This window comes from Mastacembelus armatus, chromosome 3 (genome assembly GCF_900324485.2).
Source record: "Mastacembelus armatus chromosome 3, fMasArm1.2, whole genome shotgun sequence".
In the NCBI taxonomy this organism is placed as follows: domain Eukaryota; kingdom Metazoa; phylum Chordata; class Actinopteri; order Synbranchiformes; family Mastacembelidae; genus Mastacembelus; species Mastacembelus armatus.
This window is the reverse complement of record NC_046635.1, coordinates 12265263-12289836: the sequence shown is the minus strand read 5'-3', so window position 1 is coordinate 12289836 and position 24574 is coordinate 12265263. Positions and strand designations below refer to the sequence as shown.

At 39.2% G+C, this 24574-nt stretch overlaps 1 protein-coding gene across 1 annotated transcript; it reads right to left on the bottom strand.

Annotated features, from left to right (window-relative positions):
• Positions 1–12489: 12489 nt before the first annotated feature.
• Positions 12490–20995, bottom strand: cmtr2 (cap methyltransferase 2). Its single transcript, XM_026320420.2, has 3 exons — positions 20959–20995; positions 16236–17495; positions 12490–15425 (listed from the first exon to the last, which is right to left on the bottom strand). Exons 2-3 carry the CDS (start codon positions 17484–17486, stop codon positions 14379–14381), a joined length of 2298 nt encoding a protein of 765 aa, XP_026176205.1. The 5' UTR covers positions 17487–17495; positions 20959–20995; the 3' UTR covers positions 12490–14378.
• Positions 20996–24574: the final 3579 nt, after the last annotated feature.

Below are 24574 nucleotides of genomic sequence, written 5' to 3'. Positions count from 1 at the left end.
CTTTCACACTCTACATCATTCTTCCTGCTCTGTTGAGGTCAGAGGGACACTCAGTCTCCTTGGCCAGTCAAAGGCTGACTCCAGCAGCGGAAGTGCTGTTGCATGGATACTAAATCATGGACAGCCTTTTGCAAATGAGCAGTATGTTATCTTTTTTGCATCATCCCCTGCTACTGTGGTGCATCCACCACTACAGTTTGGTCCCCACAAGCTGCTGTGATGGATGGATGCTGTGGTGGAAGGAGGGGCAGTGGGGGGATTAGATGGAGAGGATGCAGAAGAAGACACTTTATCTTCTCCCTGCAGAGCTGTGTCGTCTCTGTTTTATTTCTCTGTGTGTTCACAGAGAGGGGAAACAAACCGAGTGGAGGGGGATATATTTATATTTATATGAACTCCCACTGTAAATGGCGAGGTGTGGGATGTGACAATAATCATGGATAAGGGGAAAAAGATGTTAATGGACTTCTAATCACCTTTCAAAGTGAAATGTAGTTACAAACACCTACACCGAGCAGACATGTGATACACATGTAAACAAAGGCAGGTGCATATAGAGAATGAATTTAAACCAGTCCATAGCAAGGCTGTGGTGTTGACTTTACATGCCAGTCTTTGCACATTTTTGGATTGCAGATTGTGGATAATTACGTAGTCCTGTTACTGCTGTATTATACAATTTTAGATACAAATTTAGATAAAATAGCTTAATGTGGGTTTTCTCCAGGTACTATGTTTGTTTTTTTTTTCACAGTACAAAGACATGCAGGTTGTGCTGAGGTTAACTGGTGACTCTAATGTGCCCCGTACGTGTGAATGTGAGTGTTTGTATGTCTCCACATGTGTCAGCCCTGTGATTGACTGGTGATCTGCCCAGGGTGTACCCCACATCTCACCCAGTGTCAGCTGGGATTGATTTCAGCAGTTTAGAGAATGGATGGATAGGTGAAACATTTTTGGTGTTGCTCATGACTATGCAGGATTAAGTACACAAATCCTGCTTTTGTTTATGCATAATAAAACGTTTAGAATATATTAAAGTGATAACCTATTAAAAGACAGAGTACAGACATATCTCATTTAAAAACAGATAAACTAGTGTCTGCAGGTTCAATCTGTAGGTTAATGGCCTGTGTTATGGATGATTGGTACTGCCAGTGTTAGCTGCTGTTTCACCACATTTGTCCTGCTCGACACAGTGAAAGTCACTGGTCACCATTACTTTTTCCAAAGGAAAGAGACTGAAAGTTTCAACCGTTTCTCGTCTGTGTAAATGTGTCACAGTTACCCATTCTTGCATCCATTTTGCATCTACTGAAGAAAAGCTTATGTTTCCATTGTTTCTGAAACTTAAAGTTGTTCTGTCATGCTGTAATACAGCCTCCAAGGATAGGCGTCCTGGTCCTTTCCTTACAGACACTGACATTAATCCAAAGGAATGAACTTTGTTTAAAGAGCCAACATTAATTTTTTTCTTTCAAATCGTAAGTGCAAGGCAGAAATAATGTGAATGGTTTGACTTTGGTGATGCTGTGTTGTGTGTATCTGTTAAGAAACCTTTTGTGTTTGAGAATAATGCAAAGGCAGAAACCTATTAAATTAAACATTAGTGTCTTCTAAATAACACAAATGTATCAAATGCAGCAGCACAACCTTTGCCTCTGCCAACATGCAGCCTCTTGCTCATTTCTCCTTATCCAATGAAAAAAGTCAGTTGCTGATAATTGCCAATACTTATAGCTAACAAGAATCACTGATTATGATGATGATGATGATGATGTAAAGTTTAATTTACAAACCAGTTTTATAAAATAAGAAATGATGTTTCACAAAATAAATCTCTGAAATACAAGTCAAAACACTACTAGTGTGTGTGCGTGTGTGTGTGTGTGTGTTTGTTTGTGTGGTGTTTTTGTAGCTAAACACAGGACAGCAGCTGCCCCACTGATATTGGCATGCACTGCTTAAGCTTCGTCATGTGGGTATGGCTCTGTCTCTTTTCCTCAGTCTGATTTCTGATCAACCAACAGAACACAATCATCTGGCACATTACATACGCCTGATATGCAGAAAGTAGTAGAGATTAGAGATATGTGTTTACAAATAAGAGAGGTCAGAGGGATGGTAATACAACATGCTACCTCTTATTACTCATTTATTCTCCTGAAATATTTACTGGCATTGCTCTCTGCTAAGATCAACTGAGCTTTGACCCAGCCCCAGTTTGCAGACCTCCAGATGTGGCTTGGTTTATTGACATAGTTGACAGCTGGATACAGAGGGTTTTTCTTTCTTTCTTTTTTTTTTTGCTGCAAATGCAGAACTGACAAGATTTAAGGAGAGTAACAAGTCAGGCAGAATTACGGCCGAATAAGGTGACCATTAACTAGGAGTTGAAGTGAGATGTACAGTTGCAGGGAAGGCAGAGGGGACTGTGAATCGAGGGGCTGCAGGACATGGCTGGAGAATTTGGAGGTGAAGGAGTTGAATCAATTCAATTCAATTCAATTTTATTTGTATAGCGCCCAATCACAATACAAATCATCTCAAGGCACTTTACAAAAACAAAAAACCCAACATATCCCTTGCTAGTAATAATCAGAAATCTAAAGACTCTGGCAGGTTCATTGAAGGAAAGAAAGAAAATATCCCTTCACTCAAAAAATCTCAGGAGATAACCCAACACACTACACTGCCACACAAACAGATTTATTAGAATTTCTTGTTGGTTTGTTGGATAGCTTTGGAAACAAGGCTGAGTCCAAATACCTTCCAGTACAGGCTGAGATGTGTGCTGTTATGCCTATATTTAACAGTACCACAGCTCCCCCCATCTCTATGACAGCTGGCATTTCACTCTGGATTTATGAAGTCTTTCAGAAAAGGTTTAAACTTGGTTTCCTGTGCGCCCCTTAGGCTGCATTCACACTGACATTCACACTGTGTGAGCCCTTCATTGTGTAGAAAAAATGGATTTGGTTAGATGTTTTCCGTAGTTCACTGTGATCTCATCCAGCCAATCATGTACATACATGGACACTGTATTGCTACTGTGAACCAACCTTCATAACCTTCCATAGTTGTGAATCCTGTCTGTGAGTATTACAAACCACCATGCTGTGTTTTGGATCTAATAAATTTTAAACACATAATCCATTCCACCAACTGGATAGTGTTTTTATAGTCTAAAATGCTAAGTGTTATAGATGATGGACAGGTATAGTGGTTGAGATATTTTTTTCTCATAATCTCATGGAGGCGCTGGAGGAAAAGTCAGGAAATCACAAAATTTTATAATAATCCAACTACTCAACAACCACCAGGACACAATTTAGCAGACAATCACTTTTCTAAGTGGTCAGGCCTCTGTAGACAATACAGTGAGCCAGGATGCTGTCATGTCCGGTCATCAGCTACACAGCCACTCAAGACAGGCATGTTTATGTGTGCTTCTTCACTACCAAACCTTAGCCTTACTTCTGTAGCTTGTCATCATGCAGTTAATGATTAACAGTTGAAATAGACCACTGATAATGAAGGACACCAGAAGTCTTCCTCACTGATGCAACACCACTGAGACAACAGCATCTATGTTGGCAGGAATAAATACCACAGTGTAGGATTATTTGTGAGGAAGTGTGCATCTAGATTAAATTAGGCTTTGTGGGTTACTGCCAGAGGCTTTTGCTCTGGCGTTATTACGGTTGAGCAGCAGTCGAAGTAGCAGAATATGATTTGTGTAAATTAGAGTGACAGTGTACGTCATCGCAGTAATCAGCCATTTTTATCAGCTGCACATTGTGGAACATGGAACTATAGTGTGAGCGTCAGATAGAAACTGCTGGACCTGCTAAAAGTCAAAAAAGCTATGCTGAAAACAGACAAGGCAGAGTGTAAGTTTCAGTGTATTTGTGTAGCTCTGTAGCACACTGGTACAGATAAGCACCTTAAGATGTTGTTCTGTGCATGAAGCAAATAACATACACAATCTCACCACAAGGGCCTCTTGCTGAGCTAGCTGAACTCACAATGTGGCACACACATCACCATATGGCATTTCACAGATGAGGCTGCTGTTATTCTCGAAAGCTCCTTTTACATGATAGCTGTTTTGTTTTGTTTTTTTGGTTTGTAGAATGCCGAGCAGGAAAAAGGTGTCTCTGTGCCTGACTTATGCAGGACGGATGATGTGGTTCCCTGGGAACAATGAAGATGCTATGCATCCTGAGAGTATATATCCCAACTGTAAAATCAACTCCACCATGAGTAATAATGTCACCTGAGACAAGAGATTATTTGTCTTCATGATGCAATAGTGAACCTGTGAGGCTATATTTTCATGGATCTACAAGAGAAAAAAATAATGTGAATGCCTTGATGAGGAGGTTTAAGTCAAAAAAGGCTGTGCTGGTGAGCAGAGAGTTTTTTTCAGTAAGGCTGAGAAAAAATGTTCATACACACACATTGAAAGGAATAGTTTGACATGTTTGGAAATACACATTCACTTTGCAGAGAGTTAGATCAATACAGCTTAGCTTTTAACCGAAGAAGAACAAACATTCAACTCAAGTGCGATCCCTAGCGGATTGGAGGTCTTAATACCCAAGTATGTTATGCTTGAAGTTGAACATTATTTTGTGTAATTATAACATTAAATCACTTATAACCCAGTTACATGTGCACATATTGAAAGCCAACAACAAGAGTCCCTGGGGCCTGATTTGTGCTCTCTGCCCCTATACTCCATTCAGGAAAACTCTTTTATTGAGTCGATTCAATTCAACAGATGAGCAGATTTATTGATGTTTTGTCAAGCAAAGAGTGAGAGACAATGAGACAGACTGGAAGAGACAGAGGGCAAGAACCTAATGTATATTAAACACTGACAAACAGTTAAAGTCTCAGCAATTTATTAGGATTTTTCTAACAAACTGTAGAGGAGAAACAATGCCCAGTGAAATCAGTCCCTGTGATTACAAGCAATGAAACAAATTAATCAAATTAAACTAAACCCATTGCAGGCCATATGGGACCAAATCAAGCTGCCAAACAGTGGGAAAACATGTGTGATGCAACAAACATGCAACAGCTTCACACACTTACTGTTTTGGCAGCTGTACATTTAAAGCTTTGGCTCCATCATATTTTCATTTCGGACAGAAAATAACACAGCAAGCTCAAAGTGCAAGCTGTTGGCTTTGAGCAGAGGCCAGTCGGGTTTAACCATACCAGATTAATATTTTAGACTCTTCTACCATTACAGAAAAACATGCAGACACACATGTACTGTCAGCAGAAAATAATTGACATTTAGGTTGTAGATCTCAAAGGAAATATTTCTTTAAGACATCCATTACCTTACTTCTATATGATTCAAGCTTGCTAAGTATCTGTCTATCATTGTGCATTGCAAAGTCAAATTTTAGTAATAAAAGACAAGGAAACAAGGAATAAAAATACTGTGGCATTATTCAAATTCTATTCTTTCATAATTTTTCCGGTATCCAATACAAGGTTTTTCAGTATGAATAACCATAAACCTACTAAGAGGCATTCATCTCCACCTTGTTACACACAAACATTGCTTCATGAATTTGCACAACATTCGTATTCATTCTCATACAAGTGATTGTGTGTGACCCAGAGCAGCTCACATCACCCTGGGCTGCATTTCATGTCTTCCATATAAAAAAACACCTTTAATATATGTCTTTTATCCAACTGTCCAGAAGAATATACCATCGTATTATATGGTCAGCCTACATAAAATCTGAAATTGCTCATGTTTGGCACTGACTTTCACAATGTATTTTGTCATTTGTCATTATGTTGTGATATTACACTGTATTCTGTGAACCAGCACATTTTGTGACATTAATAGAAATTTCACCTTCTTTATAATGACACTGTAAATGTAAAAAATTTGCATTTATTAATAAAGTTTGTTTTGATAACTCTAAATCTAGGACATAACAAGCAAAAATGTTGATTGTATATGAGAGTATATGATTGTATATGTGTAGCTCTTCGCGCCATGAAAACACCAAGCTGGATTTTATAGGAGTTCTGGGATTCAGCATTCCTCACTGTGAAATAAATCACTGTGAACTTTTATTATTACCCATGGCTGCTAAATTATTAACACCAATAATGTAGGTCTCTAGCCACAGGGGATGTGCAGTATGTTTTTATTTCCACAAGGGATCATATAGGAGGTAAATGTGTTAAGGGTGTTATCTGGATCTGTGAATGTTTCATATATACAGTATATATGGTTATCACTTGTGTAGTATCATAAATTATAAATTGTAGAAGTATAATATTTATGATTTTTAATTAAAATCTATATAATGATGAAAAATTTGAAAAAAAATACTTTTTTAAAAATACATTTTAAAAATTTCAACAACTGTCATATGAAATGGTCTGCATAAATGATCTGAAATGACTCTGAAGTGTTTTAGTAACTTTAGCTCAGGTAAATATGCTATGCTCATGAAAGGTCATTGTCAATGTCAACAATCTTTTCAAATGAATGGTTTCTGTTTTGTGACAGTGACCCAGCTGTGTGTGTGTTGAAGCAGTTTAATCATTTTTGTCCCTGTCCAGTCTACCATATAGAAATTATACTGCACAGAAACATGAAATAAAACACTTGTTAAACACTAAATCCTTCCTCAAATAACAGTTTTTACATATTGTGTTCTTGCAGGCATCTGCAAAGAAAATCTGATTGTGAACATTGTCATGTTAAACACTTTTTGACAATGGTTTGCTGTGCAAGGAGATTTTGTGGATTAGGGCTATAATCAAAACACAATGACTCCACATTTGAATGCAACCACAGGGGGCAAAATCCAGTGTCTTCATGTGCCGTTGCCAAGTCCGGGTAAATGCAGAGGGTTGTGTCAGGGAGGGCATCCGACGTAAAATTTAAGCCAAACATGCGAATCACAAATATGACTTCCATACTTGATTGGTTGCGGCCCGGGTTAACAACGACCGCCACTGGTGCTGTTGACCTACAGGTTGCCAGTGGAAATTGGACTACTGTTGGTCAAAGAAGGAGAGGAGGAAGGTGTGTTCATGGGCAGAGAGAGAAGAGGAAGGGCAGGAGTGTAGGACAGAGTAGGGATTTTGTCAGGGAAAACTAGAGAGTTGGCTGGTATGATGGAGAGAAGAAAGGTGGCTATCTTGTGCGTTCAGGAGACCAGGTGGAAAGGTAGCAAGGCCTATAGATTAGGAGCAGGGTTCAAGCTGTTTTATGATGGTGTGGATGAAAAGAGGAATGGAGTAGGAGTTATCCTGAAGGAGGATTTTGCTAGGAATGTTCTGGAGGTGAAGAGAGTGTCAGAATGGGTGATGAGTCTGAAGTTGGAAGTTGAAGGTGTGATGTTGAATGTTGTCCGTGGTTAATGCCCCACAGGTAGGATGTGAGTTAGAAGAGAAGGAGAAATTCTGGAGGGAGATGGATGAGGTGATTCAGGGTATCCAGACTTCAACGGACATGTTGGTGAGGGAAACAGAGGTGACGAGGAAGTGATGGGTAAGTATGGTATACAGGACAGGAATGCAGAAGGACAGATGGTGGTAGACTTCTCAAAAAGAATGGGAATGGCTGTAGTGAACACATTTTTCCAGAAAAGGGAGGAGCATATAAGAGTGGAGGCAGGAGCACACAAGTTGATTACATCTTGTGCAGACGTTACAACCTGAAAGAGATCAGTGACTGCAAAGTAGTGGTTGGGGAGAGTGTAGCCAGACAGCATAGGATGTTGGTGTGTAGGATGACTCTGGTGGTGAAGAAGATGAAGAGGACAAGGGCAGAGCAGATGACCAAGTGGTGGAAGTTGAAAAAGGAAGTGTTGTGTGGCTTTCAGGGAGGAGCTGAAACAGGCTCTGGGAGGTCAGGAGGTTCTTCCAGATGACTAGACAGCTACAGCTAAAGTGATCAGGGAGACAGGTAGCAGGGTACTTGGTGTGTCATCTGGAAAGAGGAAAGCAGATAAGGGACTTGGTGGTGGAATGAGGAAGTTCAGGAGTGTGATAAGAGGAAAAGGTTAGCTAAGAAGAAGTGGGACACTGAGGACAGAAGAGGACAGATGGGGGTACAGGGAGATGCAGCATAAAGTGAAGGTAGAGGTGGCAAAGGCCAAAGGGCGTATGAGAATTTGTATGATAGGTTGGACACTAAGGAGGGAGAGGTGGATTTGTACAAGTTGGCGAGGCAGAGAGACAGAGATGGGAAGGATATGCAGCAGATTAGGGTGATCAAGGACAGGGATGTGTGTAAATGAGAGGGACTCAAGTAGAACAGTGAGGTTACAGGGAGTAGAGGTGAAGAAGGTGGAGGATTTTAAGTACCTAGGGTCAACAGTCCAGAGCAACGGAGAGTGTGGAAAAGAAGTGAAGAGACGTGTGCAAGCAGGTTGGAACGGGTGGAGGAAAGTGTCAGGTGTGATGTGTGACAAAAGAGTGTCAGTAAGAATGAAAGGAAAGGTGGACAAGACAGTGGTGAGACCAGCAATGTTGTATGGTTTAGAGACAGTGGCACTGAGAAAAAGACAGGAGGCAGAGCTGGAGGTAGCAGAGCTGAAGATGTTGAGGTTCTCTCTGGGAGTGACGAGGATGGATAGGATCAGGAATGAGGACATCAGAGGGACAGCTCATGTTAGATGTTTTGGAGAAAAAGGCCAGGGAAGCCAGATTGAGATGGTTTGGACATGTTCAGAGCAGGGACAGTGAATACATTGGTAAAAGGATGCTGAGGTTAGAGCTGCCAGGAAGGAGGCCTAGAGGAAGCCCAAAGAGGAGGTTCTTAGATGTAGTGAAGGAGGACATGAGGATAGTTGGTGTGGGTGAGGAGGATACAGAGGATAGGGTTAAATGGAGACAGATGATTCGCTGTGGCGACCCCTGAAGGGAGCAGCTGAAAGGAAAAGAAGAAGAATGAGTCTACATTTGAATTACCAAGAATCACACCATTAAATAACTGACTGACAAAAACGTTAAACTGATTTATTTGTCAAAGTAAAGGTAGCTTCCTATGTGCTATCAGACATAAGACACATGTACAGCAGAGGCAGTGAGTCCCAGTTCATTACTTCAGTTCCTCTCTGAACAGCTGAAGAAAAGCAGAAGAGTTAAACTGATTAGCATTTTAAGAAGACTAACCCAAAGATCAAAGTACTTGGACAATAAATCTGAGCCTATCTAATATGATTTACTATTTGATCTATAAAAGCAGAGCAGGAATTAAACCACAATATTTCCCAGACTGACATTCCAATTTAGGCCAGGTGTCAGAGGTTAATTGGTTGTGGTTGTTTGTGAATCAAAAACCCCTGCCACGCTAAAAGATTTATGATTGCTCTTTTGTACTCCGGTGAGTTTCATTTTTCCATACAGAGAGCCTAAGCCATTTCTACAATATGATGTAGCACTTAAACCATTGTTTTAACACACAACCAGAAGTTTGATTCATTGTTTCCTTCCTCTCCCAGATTTCCCAGTTGTGTATCTTCTGTTAATTATTCTTGCTGATTAAAATAAGAAATGTATGGATTTTTTTTCAAACATTAACTGCAGTAGTTAATTGGTATTTTATAAGCAAGCATATTTATATCTCTCAGGGCAATTTATTTGAACTCAGCTCTTCATAGTTTGGTTGAATTACATCTTCACAGTTCTATTTTCATCTTGATATTTTGTTCCTTTTACTTTTCCATGAATGCTGCAGAAAAGAGTTGAGCTTCATCATTATCAGTAACTGTATGACGGGGTTCAGATTTACTTTGGCAGTAAAATGTAAAAAGCCTTTAGCCATACAGCAACTTTACAAGCTGCTTTACAGGGCTGTTAGCACAAATTAAAATGTTGTTTCTGTTCACATTCCTGTTTATACTGTAAAAATATTGTCTATTGCTACTATGCCAGATGTGACATAGCTCCTATGTCTTTAACAGTTTCAAAAATTGATCGCTGTTATTTTTAGATGATCCATTTTTCATCTATGAGAGAGACAAAGAGGGTTTGTTGTCAGACAACAGCTGTGTGAGGAGAGAGTGAGGCTGGTTTGCATCGCTACAGTGTCTCAGTGACAGAGAGCAGATGTTCACTGTGATTGCTAAGTGGTGTGTTTATTCCTACTGTGCTCCTCCTCATTTAGTGAAACACAACCTGTCATCCTCCACATTCATCCTGTATAAAGATTCATGTTGCACTATTTCAAAATCAGCCAAACCTTAAAAAGCCCATATGTATTTACTTTTCAGATGGTATTCCTATTCACTGTTGAAGACATGACAATGGCACTGGTGAAGGTTAACTTTGCAGATATTTCATCATAAACTAAAGATTAAAACAATTTGGTCTTGTATTACTTTTTATTTCATTCACATACTCATGTCTCAAAATGAGATCACATTGAGATTTGGACTAGACTAATGTTATTTGGACTGCATGAACACTTGATTTCAAAGAAAGCAACACTTCATCTAGTTTGACCTGATAGAATCCTTGTAAATTTAATTGTTAGGCCTAAATCCCTAAAAGGACCAACTGAATAAAACATAAAACATAATTTTGTTATACTCAGAGTGTACTCCCTTTTTATTTCTGTCACAGATTAGTGATTGCAGTTCAGAGATTGCAAAGCGAGTCTAACAATCAAGACGCTTCTCTTAAAATGACTGAACTCCTGTGATGAAGCATCTTCATCTGTAGGAAACAAAACCCCTTCCAAGTTTATCCCTTTCTTGTAGTTCCATAATGAGAGTTTCTTCACTAAAAAATAAACAAACACATTTGATTTGCATTAATTTGTATATATTGTAAATTGTTTGTATGAGTCTTTTTTGGCGCTGGGGTCAAGCAAACGGAGGGAGAGAGAGATTAGTGGAATATGATTTTCTGATTTGTTTTCTGATCCTGTTTGTAACTGTAATCCACGTCATGTAACAAGAGCAAGAACTCTGGAGGTATATTAGACTAACAAGTGACCTTGGTTGCCCTTTCTGTGGTAGGGAGATTTAGGGGTTGGCCCAAAATAACTGATATCAGGAATCGGCCCAAAGAGTAAGAAAAACAAAACAAAAACAACCTGTCATTCCACCTTAAAACCCAGATGCGTAAATGAACAAAGGTAAAACATACTTGTCCCAAAGTGCTTCTTATTGAACACTTATCAAATATTGCCATATGTCTTTGCTGCAACTAGTTTTTAGTTCACAAGCTCTGCCATGATAGTTTAACAGAGAATATTGATAATATTGTCTTAGTGTTAGACACAGCAAATAATGATAGTTTATAATATAGATTTTCCTGTGATGGACCGGCAAGCTCTTCAGGGTGTACCTGACCTCTCACTCAATTGTCAGCTGGGATTGGCTCCAACCCCGCTACGACCCTGGATGTGCCAGGATGAGTAGTAGACAATGGATGGATTGATGAATAATATAAATTTGTTTCAGATATGATCTAGCCAGTTTTTCATTAGCAGGTGTTAAAGGTGTGGATGATACTCTACCAGTAACAAACAGGAAGTAGTGCTTTGATAACAGACAGGGATAGCACAGTTTCTTTGACAATTACAACAGTCATTGGACATTAATAGATGTTCAGCACATGATAATGTGCTGATAATGTCTTGTGCCATAATGATTGGCAAGCACTGAGAGGCTCAGTCCAAAGTCAGTCTTGAACATTGTGAATTGCTACCAGGTTTGAAGGCCTTGAATCTACTGCCTTCAAAACTCAATGGCCAGAAACAACAGTCCCATTCATAATGACATACTCACACACTGAGTGCCAAATAGTACATTACAATAAGAATACAGTGTCATCTATTCCAATCTAAAAGCAAATAATAAATAAATAACATCTGACAATGTGCACCTACTAATTTAAAAAGATGACCATCATGTCTTTTCTCAGGCTAAACATTTTACAAAGGTTTGAAAAAGATTTTTGCCATCAGTGATGAGAAATTGTTTGAAAACAGTAATGGATAAATAAATGTTTTCTGCATTGAACCTGTATGTTAAGTGCATCTGTTAGGGATCTAAGAATAGCAAAGTTGTCACTCCAGTTTTCATCCACCTCTCTTATTTTCTGGTGGGGAGTGAGCATTACCAGCTCCCAGCAGTAACCATTCTCAAGGTATTTTCCATTATAATATAAAATATAAATACTATATCATACTGTAGGCAAACCACTTTCTCGTCATATTTGATTATGAGTTATCGAAATTCAACCATGAACTAAATGGAAACATTTCATATTGCTCCTAAATTTGATTCCAGAACATTGTTTCAGAAAAGGCAGTTTCATCTTTTCTGCATGGTTTCAAAAATATTCTAGCAATCAGACTTTTAGGGACACCAGGCTGTCTCCATTAGATTCAACCAGTATGCAGATGTCCTCATTTCACAAGGTTAGAAGATGTTATAACATTTAAGGTTTCTCAGTGAACAGAAAACTTAAGACTTCTTGTCATTTGTCAGCACACATTTTTATTATTTAAGAAAATAAACTCCATACTTAAATTATAGTTATTTTAAAACTAACAAAAAAACAAAAACAAAGCCCAGCTTCATAGTTGTAAATCATGCAATATAAAATATATTAGTGCACTGAGAAAATTTTCTTACATGAGAATATTAGGATTTCTTGCTGGACAGAAAAGAGAGAAATTAACAGGTAAACAATGAGTTTGCTGCACACTGCCTGATGGCTAAAAGATAACATACTGGGATAAAATACCATGTTGTTGAAGACAACAGGCACTTCAGGGTAAACTCACAAACCCGCCAAATGACAGAAGGTTTGGTGCTTAGAGTGTTGTTTATTCATTTTCCCTAAAATCCTCAGTGTAATTAGTCACAGTTCAGTTCTGGTGATCAGGTGCTGAAAGTAATTAGTTTTCATGCATTGCAAGTTTATATCAAACAGCACTGCTCTTGCCTGCAGGTTGTCACTGACTGGATCAGTAGCACACTTTCATTTTGTTTGAACTGAAACAACTAAAATGTTTTTGAACCTCATTGCTGTAATGAAGGCTGAACTTGGTCAACATCAGGTTGATACATTGATATGGCAGATACTGGCTGTATTTTACCGCAGCTTACCACAGATATATCCTAATATCCCTGACTTCAATTTCAGATGTACTAACTTACTAATAACCAATCTCTCTATATACACACATACATAATAATATGCTGCTATTTGATTTTTTTTTTTTTTAACTGAAAACATCTGCCTCAAAACTTCATTACTGGTCAAACTCTACAAAACAAAATCTACATGAAGTGATAAATGTCTACCTTGTAACAAATGATGTAACACCTCTCCAAAAACAATAAGGACTACACATGTCCTAATGAACTGATTAAAGTCTTTCTTTATGATAAACAACAAAAAAATATTTAATACTGACTAAAGCTAGGCCAAAATTAACTGTGACTTATGTCAAATATGTACTGGGCCTTTTATAAATTCATAAACTTGTCAGTACTTTCTGGTGAACAACACTGAAGATTATGTTTTTTCCCACATGGCCTCAAAACATCTTTATCTTATCTGTAATGCAACCTTTTGGCACTTATCTGTATTTATAGCATTAATGTAATTCTGTTCGGTTTTTAAACTGAAACCAACTTTTCTGCAATAAGCTAAAATTGGCCTTTATCATGTAACATGCCAATATAACGACTGGCTCTAATTGTTGTGCCACATACCCCATTATTTTTATGTTTGCTTTATTATCCAAATGTCCTTTAAATCTCTGCCAACACAAACATTACACGTCCCAGAAGTATTAAGTACAGCATATTCAGTGTCCTTACACTGACTGAAGACTCCTGAACCTTAATAAATAATAGTTAACAGCTAGTTAACAATTAATAATAGTTAAGTGTGTTAACTGCTTATGTGAAAAACTAAAGTCTGTGGCTCCACAGGGAATTTTTCAAAATCTGATAAACTGTCACATTTGGTCGAGTCTGAAGACTAACATGAAAATAAACCTCAAGGTGTATAGTGCAATATCAGATGGACTCCTCGTCCCCGTTGCAGACTAGCAGCTCAAGATTACATTAGCTGCTACTGGAATAATAACCAAGAATCTCTGACCAAACTGCTAATAGTCAAGTTGCATTGTGGGCAATACAGATGTATGTACAATGAAACAAAAACTAATAATTCTGTAGGAGCGCAATGTTAAATCAATGAGTACTACAAAAATGATTCAGTAACTAACTGCAGGAAGCTCATGGAATTGAGTAATCTACTGCTTCAACAAAACAGACTAGTATATAATAATGAAAGAGTTTCTGAAAACATACAGTTTAGTGAACATAACAGTTCACTAAACTGCACTATGACTGCATGAGCAGATGCAGCTTCCGATGAATGATTTCAGAGTTCATGGTCCACAGGAACTCAGTCAGTCCCCCAGTGAGCAGTTCCTCCATGGGAACAAACTGCAGCACCTGTCTGTCTGATTGAGTTTTACTCAGGCCATCCTCAGCTCTTAACAACTGACTCATGTGATTATGGACGTTGGTAAGAAAAGGGAGTATTCGCCCAGCAGCTTCAGGGCAGAAGTCAACACACAAAAGCACTGACCCCACAACGCCCAAGGGGGGCGGACACCGGAATGTGACTGACCGAAAACACACATGCAGGCAGAGCACAATGGCTGCTGTGATGCGAGTGAGGGCAGCAAACACAGGCAGCAGCAGGGCATCCCCAGAGGTCAGAGTCTGCAGGGAGAACACAACACAACCTAAGAGCTGCTGCTGGTACAGCGGCTCCCCGTCGTGCAGCATGATGCACCCTTTTTGAGGAAATGAAGGCTCAGCAGAAAATGTTAAAACCAAATCTCCAAATTGGCTCTCACAGGCACCCCATACTGAGCGACTGCCAAACACCAGACAATGTCTCTTCTTTTTGTTCCCATCACTGTCGCCTTTTAAGGTGAAAGTACTTGTAACATCTGACAAGATGGAGGCTGTGCAAACCACAGGGCAGGAGCCACAGGAGGGTACAGAATTCCAGTCTACAACTGTCTCAATCAGGGCTTCATTCAAGTGGTTTAACAGTCCTCCGTCACAGAACGGAGAGTTTCTGACTGCAGGCAGTGCAGCGCCGATGATAACATACCATGATTCCACATGACACTTTGACAAAAGTCCTTCCAGCACACAACCTGTCCCACCAGCCTCAGTGCAGTGTCTCTGTACCCAGGCACCATGACAGCCCCGCTCAATACGCTCTCTCCAGCTCAGGGTTTGCAGTTCCCTTCTCTCGTTGAAGGAGCCTGTTTGCTTCTTCTGTCCCAGAGGTCGGGTTGTTGCCACACTGCAGCAGGCAGGACTCACCATGTTACGAGAGATCCATCGGCTCCGAGGAAGGAAGCTCACCTACACCCAGAAACAAGTTCAAATTTAAACTGCAAGGCAAAGTTACTGTCAGCCACAATGAAACCTGAGAATACTGCTGGATTTGAAATGAGCACAAAGAAGTGCATATCAGAATACACAATCCTAACAATTAAAACATTTATAACTATATATAATACATATATAATAAACGTAGTGTTGAAGTGCATGCCATACAACCACAACGAATTATTGACGTAACATTTGTTTCATCATGTTATAAATTTCACATTTTTAATTCATACTTGTGGGCTTCTTTGTACACTGCTGTCACAGAAAAAAATAAATTAATACATGTGCTCTGTAATGAACCAACCAGTGGGTATAACATATTAATTATTATGTTTTTAATCAGCTATTTTTTGGTGCAGTGATTAAAAGAGCAAAGAGAGCAAAACTAAAAAACACTATATGGCCTTATAACAATCTGGAGACGGTGCACCAATTACGAGGGACTATTCCTGAATCATGGGCCTGCCTAACATTTTCTTTGGGCCTAGGTTGTGTGGCCTGGTTAAGTGTTCAGTTCAGGCACAAATTTCCAAACTCACAAAATCCTTCTTTCGGCCATATGTCCCACTGGGAATATGTTTGCGTTTGAATTATAAAGACTTGAAATGCAATGTTGAATCAGGAATGAATTTAGATAACTCGTTAAGCATCATCTGACATTTGAGAGTTTAAGGCTACAGCTTATAATTGTAACAGCAGGACAGTTACTGAATGGATCCGTAGGTGAACTTTGCCTGTTGTTGTTTTTAAACTTTGACCTGTTTCATACAGACATCATACCTGGAAGCGCTGCAGATATTCTTGAGCCGTACAGTCCCTGATGTGCTCCAGCCGCTGCCTCTGCTCTGTGTTTATTTCTTCAAACAGTTTCAAATTTTCTGTGATCGTCTCCACCTGTAGTGTGTGGAAATAGACACACACTTCTTCATGCTGTTTCAGAAATGACTCTGGGATAAGTGCATTTGGGAAAAGTGCCTCTTGGTTAGCCATATGTGGTCCATAATTCCGAATCAGTTTTGAAAGAAGTGGCCGTACAGCTTCCTTACTGTCATAGTTCAAACACACAACATAAACTTCAGAGTTGCCTGCCTTGCTGGTAGCAGGTTTGAAGACACTGACAGAGCGAAAACAGCAATTCAATAGGTAAAGCAAGCAGACGGAGGAGTGTTCATACAATGTGAACATTTTCAGCACAAAGGAGCCACCAGGGTTCAGGAGCAGTAGTGCGGCTGTAACCTCACAGTAATGCAGTGATGCCACCAGTGCCTCCTGCTCATCTGGGTTCTCCTGACAGTCAAAACTACCATCTGCCGTCACTATATCAACTCTTTGCATATTAGACACAAAAACCTGGAGCTCCAACAGGTGTTTCTGGACCATGATGTTTCCTGTGTTATCTGAGCCAAAGAACCACCAGGGCAGCGTGTTTGCAATTAACCGATCATCTGCAATGGTTGTGCTCCCCCCGTTAGCCTCATGGTATGGGTTGAGAGTGTTGGCAGCCCAACTCCAATCACAGTAGCGGGTGGACTTTCTGGTTTTGATATAGTGATTCAGTGCAGTTATAAAGGCCCCTGGAGCTTCACACAGGTGGACTGTGTTTAGCTCTCCATTTTGAAGAGCCTCCTGTGGAAAAGGATTAAAGGTTCCCAGGATCTCATAGAACTTGCACCACGCCTGAGTGCAGATCTCCGCATTGGCAGCAGAACGTACGGCAGCAATTACTTTCCCAGCTCGATTGGTGGAGTTGGTGTGCTGGTGCCAGACCTGGACATTCTTGTCACTGAGCTGGTTCTTTACTGCATTCAGTGTCACTTTTAAGGCCTGCAGCTCACAGTGCTCCTCTGCTGGGTGTCTCAGAGCAACATTAGGGTCAGGGATATGCCACTCGCCACTCAAAGGTTTCACATAGGTTCTAACTTTGCTAAAAAGATTTTTAATCTCAGTCTGTATTTCAGGATCACATGCCATCATGTTGTTAATTGACTGAGGCTTTCCAGCTTTCCTCTTGGTCCCATTGCCTGAGTCCATCCTCCACACCTGTTGTACAAAAACATAAGAACTTAGATATGCACTGAAAAAAAATCCACCAAACTGTGCACTGTTTTCATGACCTGCTTACAATACATGACTGCATGAGCAGATGCAGCTTCTGTTTAAAAAAAAAAATCATTACTGAATGCACACTTGCACAAGGCTTATTCCAAGGATTACATTATGTTAACTCGAGATGGCAAAAAACACACAATTCTTTTAAACAGAATAAAGGTGTACACCAGATTGTCTGGGACTATTTATTATTGGTTTTCTTTGTATCACTCCAGCAAAAAGTTCTTTGTAGCAAGAGATTGTCCAAGCACTTGAAAATAACCTTTGGAGTTCCTCAAGGATCAATTTTAGGAATGTCTTCTTTTTTTTTTAATCAACAGTATATATGTTACCCCTTGTGGGAGTTATCAGGAGATACAGCAGTGCTATGCTGATGACTCTCAACTTTGTGTGACTGTGTCTACTGATGACACTGCACCAACTGATGCATTTTGGATATCAATGTCAGTGCCAGGTTGAGATGTAAATTTTAAAGGTTTAAATATTTCAAAAAAGAAACTATGCCCAAAATTTACCCTGATAAAACAGGCCTAAAAGTTCTGTGTCATCTTTGACTCAGAACTGAACTTGTACTGTCCTGTCTACCAAATGTTTATCATCTAAAAATATTACTAAAACGTGTCAGAAAGGGGACGTAGTCTCCTATCTACTATTCTCAAAAAACTTACAGTTTATGTAGAACTGTGCAGCCTGACTACTGGCCAGGGCCAGAAGAAGAAAACACATTGCACCAGTTTTAGAACATTTGTTAGTTTCTATTAGTTTCTGTATTAATTTAAAAATATACTTCATGCTCCTACAGCACCCTGCTTGTCTGACATGCTTTGGATGTATGAGCAATATTGCCTTTTAGGTACTCTCACGTTTTAAGTCATTTAGATGTTCCAAAGTGCAGGACAAAAACTTTTGGTGAGGCTGCTTTTAGTTTTTATGCTCTGAGCTGTTGAATCTAAGAGCTGCTGAAAGTGTTGCTATTTTTAAGCACAGACCTAAGACCTACCATTTTAGCCTGGCTTTTGACTAGAATATTTTATGGGCATTATTTATTCAGGTTATGCATTTAATTTATTGTATTCATGTTTTAAAATGTTTTATTTACTCATATTTTGTTATTTTACATATTTTAATCTATTTTATTGTCAGATTTATCTTCTTGCCAGTAATCTGTAAAGTAGCATAAAAATGCATTAACCTATAGACAAGGTGCATTATAAAAAGTTTGATTTTTAATCAGACTACATGTTGTGCCATTTAACAATTCAAGTGATTATTGAACAATTTAATAATTCATGACATAAAAACAGTATCATATTTATCCTACAAGTACTCCTCTGCTCATGATTTAGATACTAATATGGAAGGAAAACATCTTCCTGGGTCATTTCTTAAGCAGTCTGCAGTAACTCAGTAATATACAGCACATTCTTCAATTATTCCTCATAAACCACTCTGATAACCACTAATGATTGTATGAAAGTCATCTGGTCTGTATTGTATTTGTAAACTGTACTGGTGCTGCTAACACAAACCTGCAAGCAAACAGTTTCATCCATAAAGGGATTTAAAGAGGTGATTAAATACAGTCAGAGTTGTTGTTTAAATTGAGTGTAATTAATTAGGTCTGCGTGTATCATCACAGATGTCCGGTGTGAAGAACCTCCGTAGCCTTGGCTGTACCTTGGTAAATACAGTACTGTGCAAAAATTTTAGACATTTAAAATACACAGGGATGCTTTTAAGTATAAATTACAGAAATTGTGTTTTCATTTATGAATTAACTTCATACCAAATACAGTGAATGGAAAAACACCAAATTCTGATCAGTATTTGCAGCACTCCCCTTTGCCCTGAAATCAGCAGCAGTTCTCTTTGCTTTGACCTATACCTTTCAGCACCTTGGAGAAGCTGCAACAGTTCATCTGTAGATTCAGGCTTTCCCAGTGTTTCTGTCTCCCAGACTGACTCCACACTGCCCATATCTGGGCTCTTTGGGGGTCAGACCATCTGCTGCAGGACTCCAGGTTCTTCTCACCTCTGAAAATGCTTATTAGTGAACTCTAGAAGGTTTTTATGGACATGTTGTCCTTCACAGTGGGCTGACAATCAGAAAACTGATGATGTATGATAAGAATCTAAAACTTGCCTAAAACTTTTGCACAGCACTGTATGTTGGGATGGTTCTCCACTTCCTATGTCTACAGAGACACAGAAATACATTCACATGTGCATTTTGACAGCTACATAGGAAATGCCCTTTTTTTAGTAGCTGGTACATTCAGTTTAATATATAGGTGACAAATCGTATTTAAGATTCCTGATAATATAAGAATAACTTCTTTCAAACATAACCTGAAGCAACTAGCTAAGCTTTAGCGCAGCACTTTCATTTAGTTGAAACACAAAAAGAAATTGGAAGGAATACTGTCTCCAAAAATGAATGTTAGCCATTCCTTGTGGAAGGATATACTGAGGTGTTTTGGATGCAGAGCAACCTACTGTAGCACACTTCCTTTGCTCATCACCTCTGGCTGAAAACTCCAAATACAGAGTTCAGTATGGTTCCTACATTCTCAGCAGTCTGTTGTGCATTGGGCTTGTCCTTATGTATCTGATTTTACAATTGGTAGTGATGTGTCACAAATTTTCAAATGTCTTTAAAACATAATGGAGATAGAATTTAGTATTTTACATACAGTATAAGTATATATAATATTTCCACACTGCAGACATTTTGTGTGTCAGCTGACATAAAGCAAAGGATTGGGCTGCCAGCCATTTTACCTTACCTTGAACTACATTCACAACACTGGGATACACTGTTTCAACGTCTATTTCTGCACATAAACTGAGCATACCAGTTCCTGTGGTAATTTCACTGGGCCACTAGGTGGTTTTGTTGTCACTTAGAACTTCAACACATGAACCTTGGCTTCGCCTCTCCTCTGATAATAAAGATTAGCTTTATTAATCCCCAGGGAGTTGAGAGGGATTAATTAGTGGATCATCAGTGGATTAATTGACCGGTCAAGAGAAAAAAGATAGTCTTTAGTATTTAAAAAGTAAGAAATAAAAGTAGCTAATTATAGGCGCATTTGTACAAGCTATATTCTTAAACATGAGAATGTGCAGCTTTTCTCTATCTTTCTACACTTTTATTGACAACAGAAACTACTGTGACACAAAACTTTATCAGCTGAAGCTGAATACGACGCTTCCTACAGCGCGGTGTTCAAGGCCCAGTCGTGTCACCTAAAACAGACAGTGAGGAAATTTAGGGACCCGCAGTGCTAGTTAGGGGTTTTCTAGTGGGTTTCCCTGTCCTAGTGTTCACTGTATGGATCTGTCTGCCGATAAATCAAACACGAAGTCTCTCAAAGCATCAACAGAAACTCACCAGACTACGGCTGCTGTCCGGAAACGACCGCGAGTCACGTGACTCAGAACCACACGCATAAACGAGTGGGCGGGGTCTCTTTTAAAGGAACATGTCACTGTATTCTTTTTCATTTAAGTTAAAGCAATGGGGTTTAATGTGCAAGGCCATTAAATAATATATAATAATTATCATTATTAGGCTTGGATATTCACTTTACATTATTTTTTTATGTTCATATATGTAAAATAACATCTGCATTCTCAAAGATAGCAGCTGAAGTTCATAATCGTGTTATCAAGTATGGTCTTAGTCTCCTCTGTACCTTAACTATAAGAAGCAAAAGTACAGCCTTAATAAGATACAGCATTGCATAGGTGGCATAATAGGCTGAGGATTTTTCAGTCAATCACAAATATGTGCAGTGTATAAAAACTGTCTGAAACAAATGTTCTGCCCTGTCTTGTTTGAGTAATATTTGCCAGTGACTACAACATGCAGTGTTTTAGGAACTGTTTTACTTGAAAAATAAAAGTAGAAAGTACAGAGTTCAAACTTCAACAAACAATGAAACTTTGAAGCGTTAGGCTGAATGCCACAAACCATACATTGTATTTACAAATAAGAAACTGTTGGTTTTGGATTTTCATGGGATGTTTTGTCAATTGAAACAATTATGATTTCACTTCCCTCATTTTTTATGAGAAGATGTCAAAAACTCACATTGCCTGCCTCCACCTATAAGTGGATCACCAGTTTCGTGATTGACACGAGACAGCAGGTGAGGCTGGGGCGGTGATGAGTCTGCATACAGGCGGGAATGGGAACAGCTGGTCCACTGGTGCAGTGAGAACCATCTGCAGCTGAACCCGCTCAAGACTGTGGAGATGATGTTGGATTTTTGGAGCTGCCCCCTGACTCCCTCCCCTCTCATCATCTTCAACACCACCATGTCAAATGTGGAAAACTTCAGGTTTCTGGGATCCACAATGTCCCCGGACTTGAAATAGACCTCCCACATAGACCACATCTGGATGAAGGCCCAACAAAGAATGTTCTTTGTGTGGCAGCTCAGGAAGTTTAACCTGCCACAAGAACTGCTGGTCACCTTCTACACCACCATCATACAGTCTGTCTTCTGCACTTCGATCACAGTCTGGTTTGGAATAGACACCACACTAGACAGGAACAGACTACAACAACAACAACAGACTCCTCCCCTCTGGTAGGCGCTACAGAGCACTGTATGCCTACATCACCTGGCAGAGAGGCAGTTTCTTCCCCACAGACTGTCACTGTCATGAAATAATAATACTGTATGCAATAATACTGTATGCATATTTGCACATATGTACCTTTACAGTTAAATCCTTGTACTCCTACTGCAGTGGTTCACACATTGTATATACTGTATAAATAAAAATATAATTCTTATTTTTTCCTTCTTTATTTTAAATTTCCTACTTTCCTTTCTTAAAAGTTTAACTTTATTTAATTCTTGCACATAGAGTGTTTAATGAGCCAGAATCAAAATCCTTGGCCAGTAAAGATGGTTCTCATTCTGATTCTGCTGGATTTTCTTTCTTTCCATCCAGATTATTTATGATGAACTAATCTGTGTCATCATGTTATATAATTGTTAGCACTCTCTGGAGTGTCCTCTGATGAAAACAGGCAGTTGAAACAGTGTGTTTCGATGCCATGATTAAATGGGCTTTACATACTGCCCATGCAATGGTAATTCAGGTTTTAACAAGAAATATGTGACTAAGTAAAAGAGGACACTCACAGAGGGAGTCTCATTCATAAATAATGGGCCTTTGGGGTTTCCAGAAGCAATTAGGATTTCTAAAAATGGTGGGTGTAAACATTTTGTCATCTGATTTACTGCTATAACGGTGACACCTACTGTAATATTAATGTGTTCAGTGTAGAGGCATTGTTCCATTTATATCTTAATGTTCCTATGGTATCTTCCAAATGCAGTTTCTCAACCTGTTTCAGGTAGAGGAAAGTAATCAGTCCAAGAATGTGGCTTACTTTGGACATGCAGTTGAGAGTTTTAAAGACTGATAGTCTGGAAACAAAAAATATGAATAATATTCCTGAAGCATTGTGTTCTGATGGATAACTAATTTTTCTTCACTCTTAGCATAAAATTTCATTATATGGTATCTTGGCTCTGAAAGTTAGATGTGCCAGTCCTAAATGGATCTTGTGGCTACATTTCTGGCTTCTACAGTGGTGTGAAAAAGTGTTGGCCCCCTTCCTGATTTCTTATTTGTTTGTTACACTTTAATGTTTCAGATCAAACAAATTTAAATATTAGTCAAAGATAACACAAGTAAACACATCATGCAGTTTTTAAATGAAGGTTTTTATTATTAAGGGAAAACAAAATCCAAAATTACATGGACCACCCTTAGCAGCAACAACTGCAATCAAGCGTTTGCGATAACATGCAATGAGTCTGTTACAGTGCTGTGGAGGAATTTTGGCCCTTTGCAGAATTGTTGTAATTCAGCCACATTGGAGGGTTTTCGAGCATGAACTGCCTTTTTAAGGTCATGCCACAGCATCTCAATCGGATTCAGGTCAGGACTTTGACTAGGCCACTCCAAAGTCTTCATTTTGTTTTTCTTCTGCCGTTCAGAGATGAACTTGCTGGTGTGTTTTGGATCATTGTCCTGCTGCAGAACCCAAGTTCGCTTCAGCTTGAAGTCATGAACAGATGGCCGGACATTCTCCTTCAGGATTTTTTTGGTAGACAGCAGAATTTATGGTTCCATCTATCACAGCAAGTCTTCCAGGTCCTGAAGCAGCAAAACAGCCCCAGACCATCACACTACCACCACCATATTTTACTGTTGGTATGATGTTCTTTTTCTGAAATGTGGTGTTACTTTTATGCCAGACATAATGGGACACACACCTTCGAAAAAGTTCAACTTTTGTCTCGTCAGTCCACAGAGTATTTTCCCAAAAGTCTTGGGAATCATCAAGATGTTTTGTGGTTTTCATCTTATTCATATCCAGTGGTTTTTGTCTTGGAACTCTGCCATGCAGACCATTTTTGCCCAGTCTCTTTCTTATGGTGGAGTCATGAACAGTAAACTTAACTGAGACAAATGAGGCCTGCAGTTCTTTGGATGTTGTGGGGTCTTTTGTGACCTCTTGAAAGAGTCGTTGCTGCACTCTTAGGGTAATTCTGGTTGGCCGGCCACTCCTGGGAAGGTTCTCTACTGTTCCATGTTTTCGCCATTTGTAGATAATGGCTCTCGCTGTGGTTCGCTGGAGTCCCAAAGCTTTAGAAATGGCTTTATAACCTTTTCCAGACTGATAGATCTCAATTACTTTCTTTCTCATTTGTTTTTGAATTTCTTTGGATCTCGGCATGATATCTAGCTTTTGAGGATCTTTTGGTCTACTTTACTTTGTCAGGCAGGTCCTATTTAAGTGATTTCTTGATTGTACAGGTGTGGCAGTAATCAGGCCTGGGTGTAGCTAGAGGAATTGAACTCAGGTGTGATAAACCACAGTTATGTTTTACAGGTGGGGGGGCAAACACGTTTTCACACAGGGCCATGTAGTTTTGGATTTTGTTTTCCCTTAATAATAAAAATCTTCATTTAAAAAG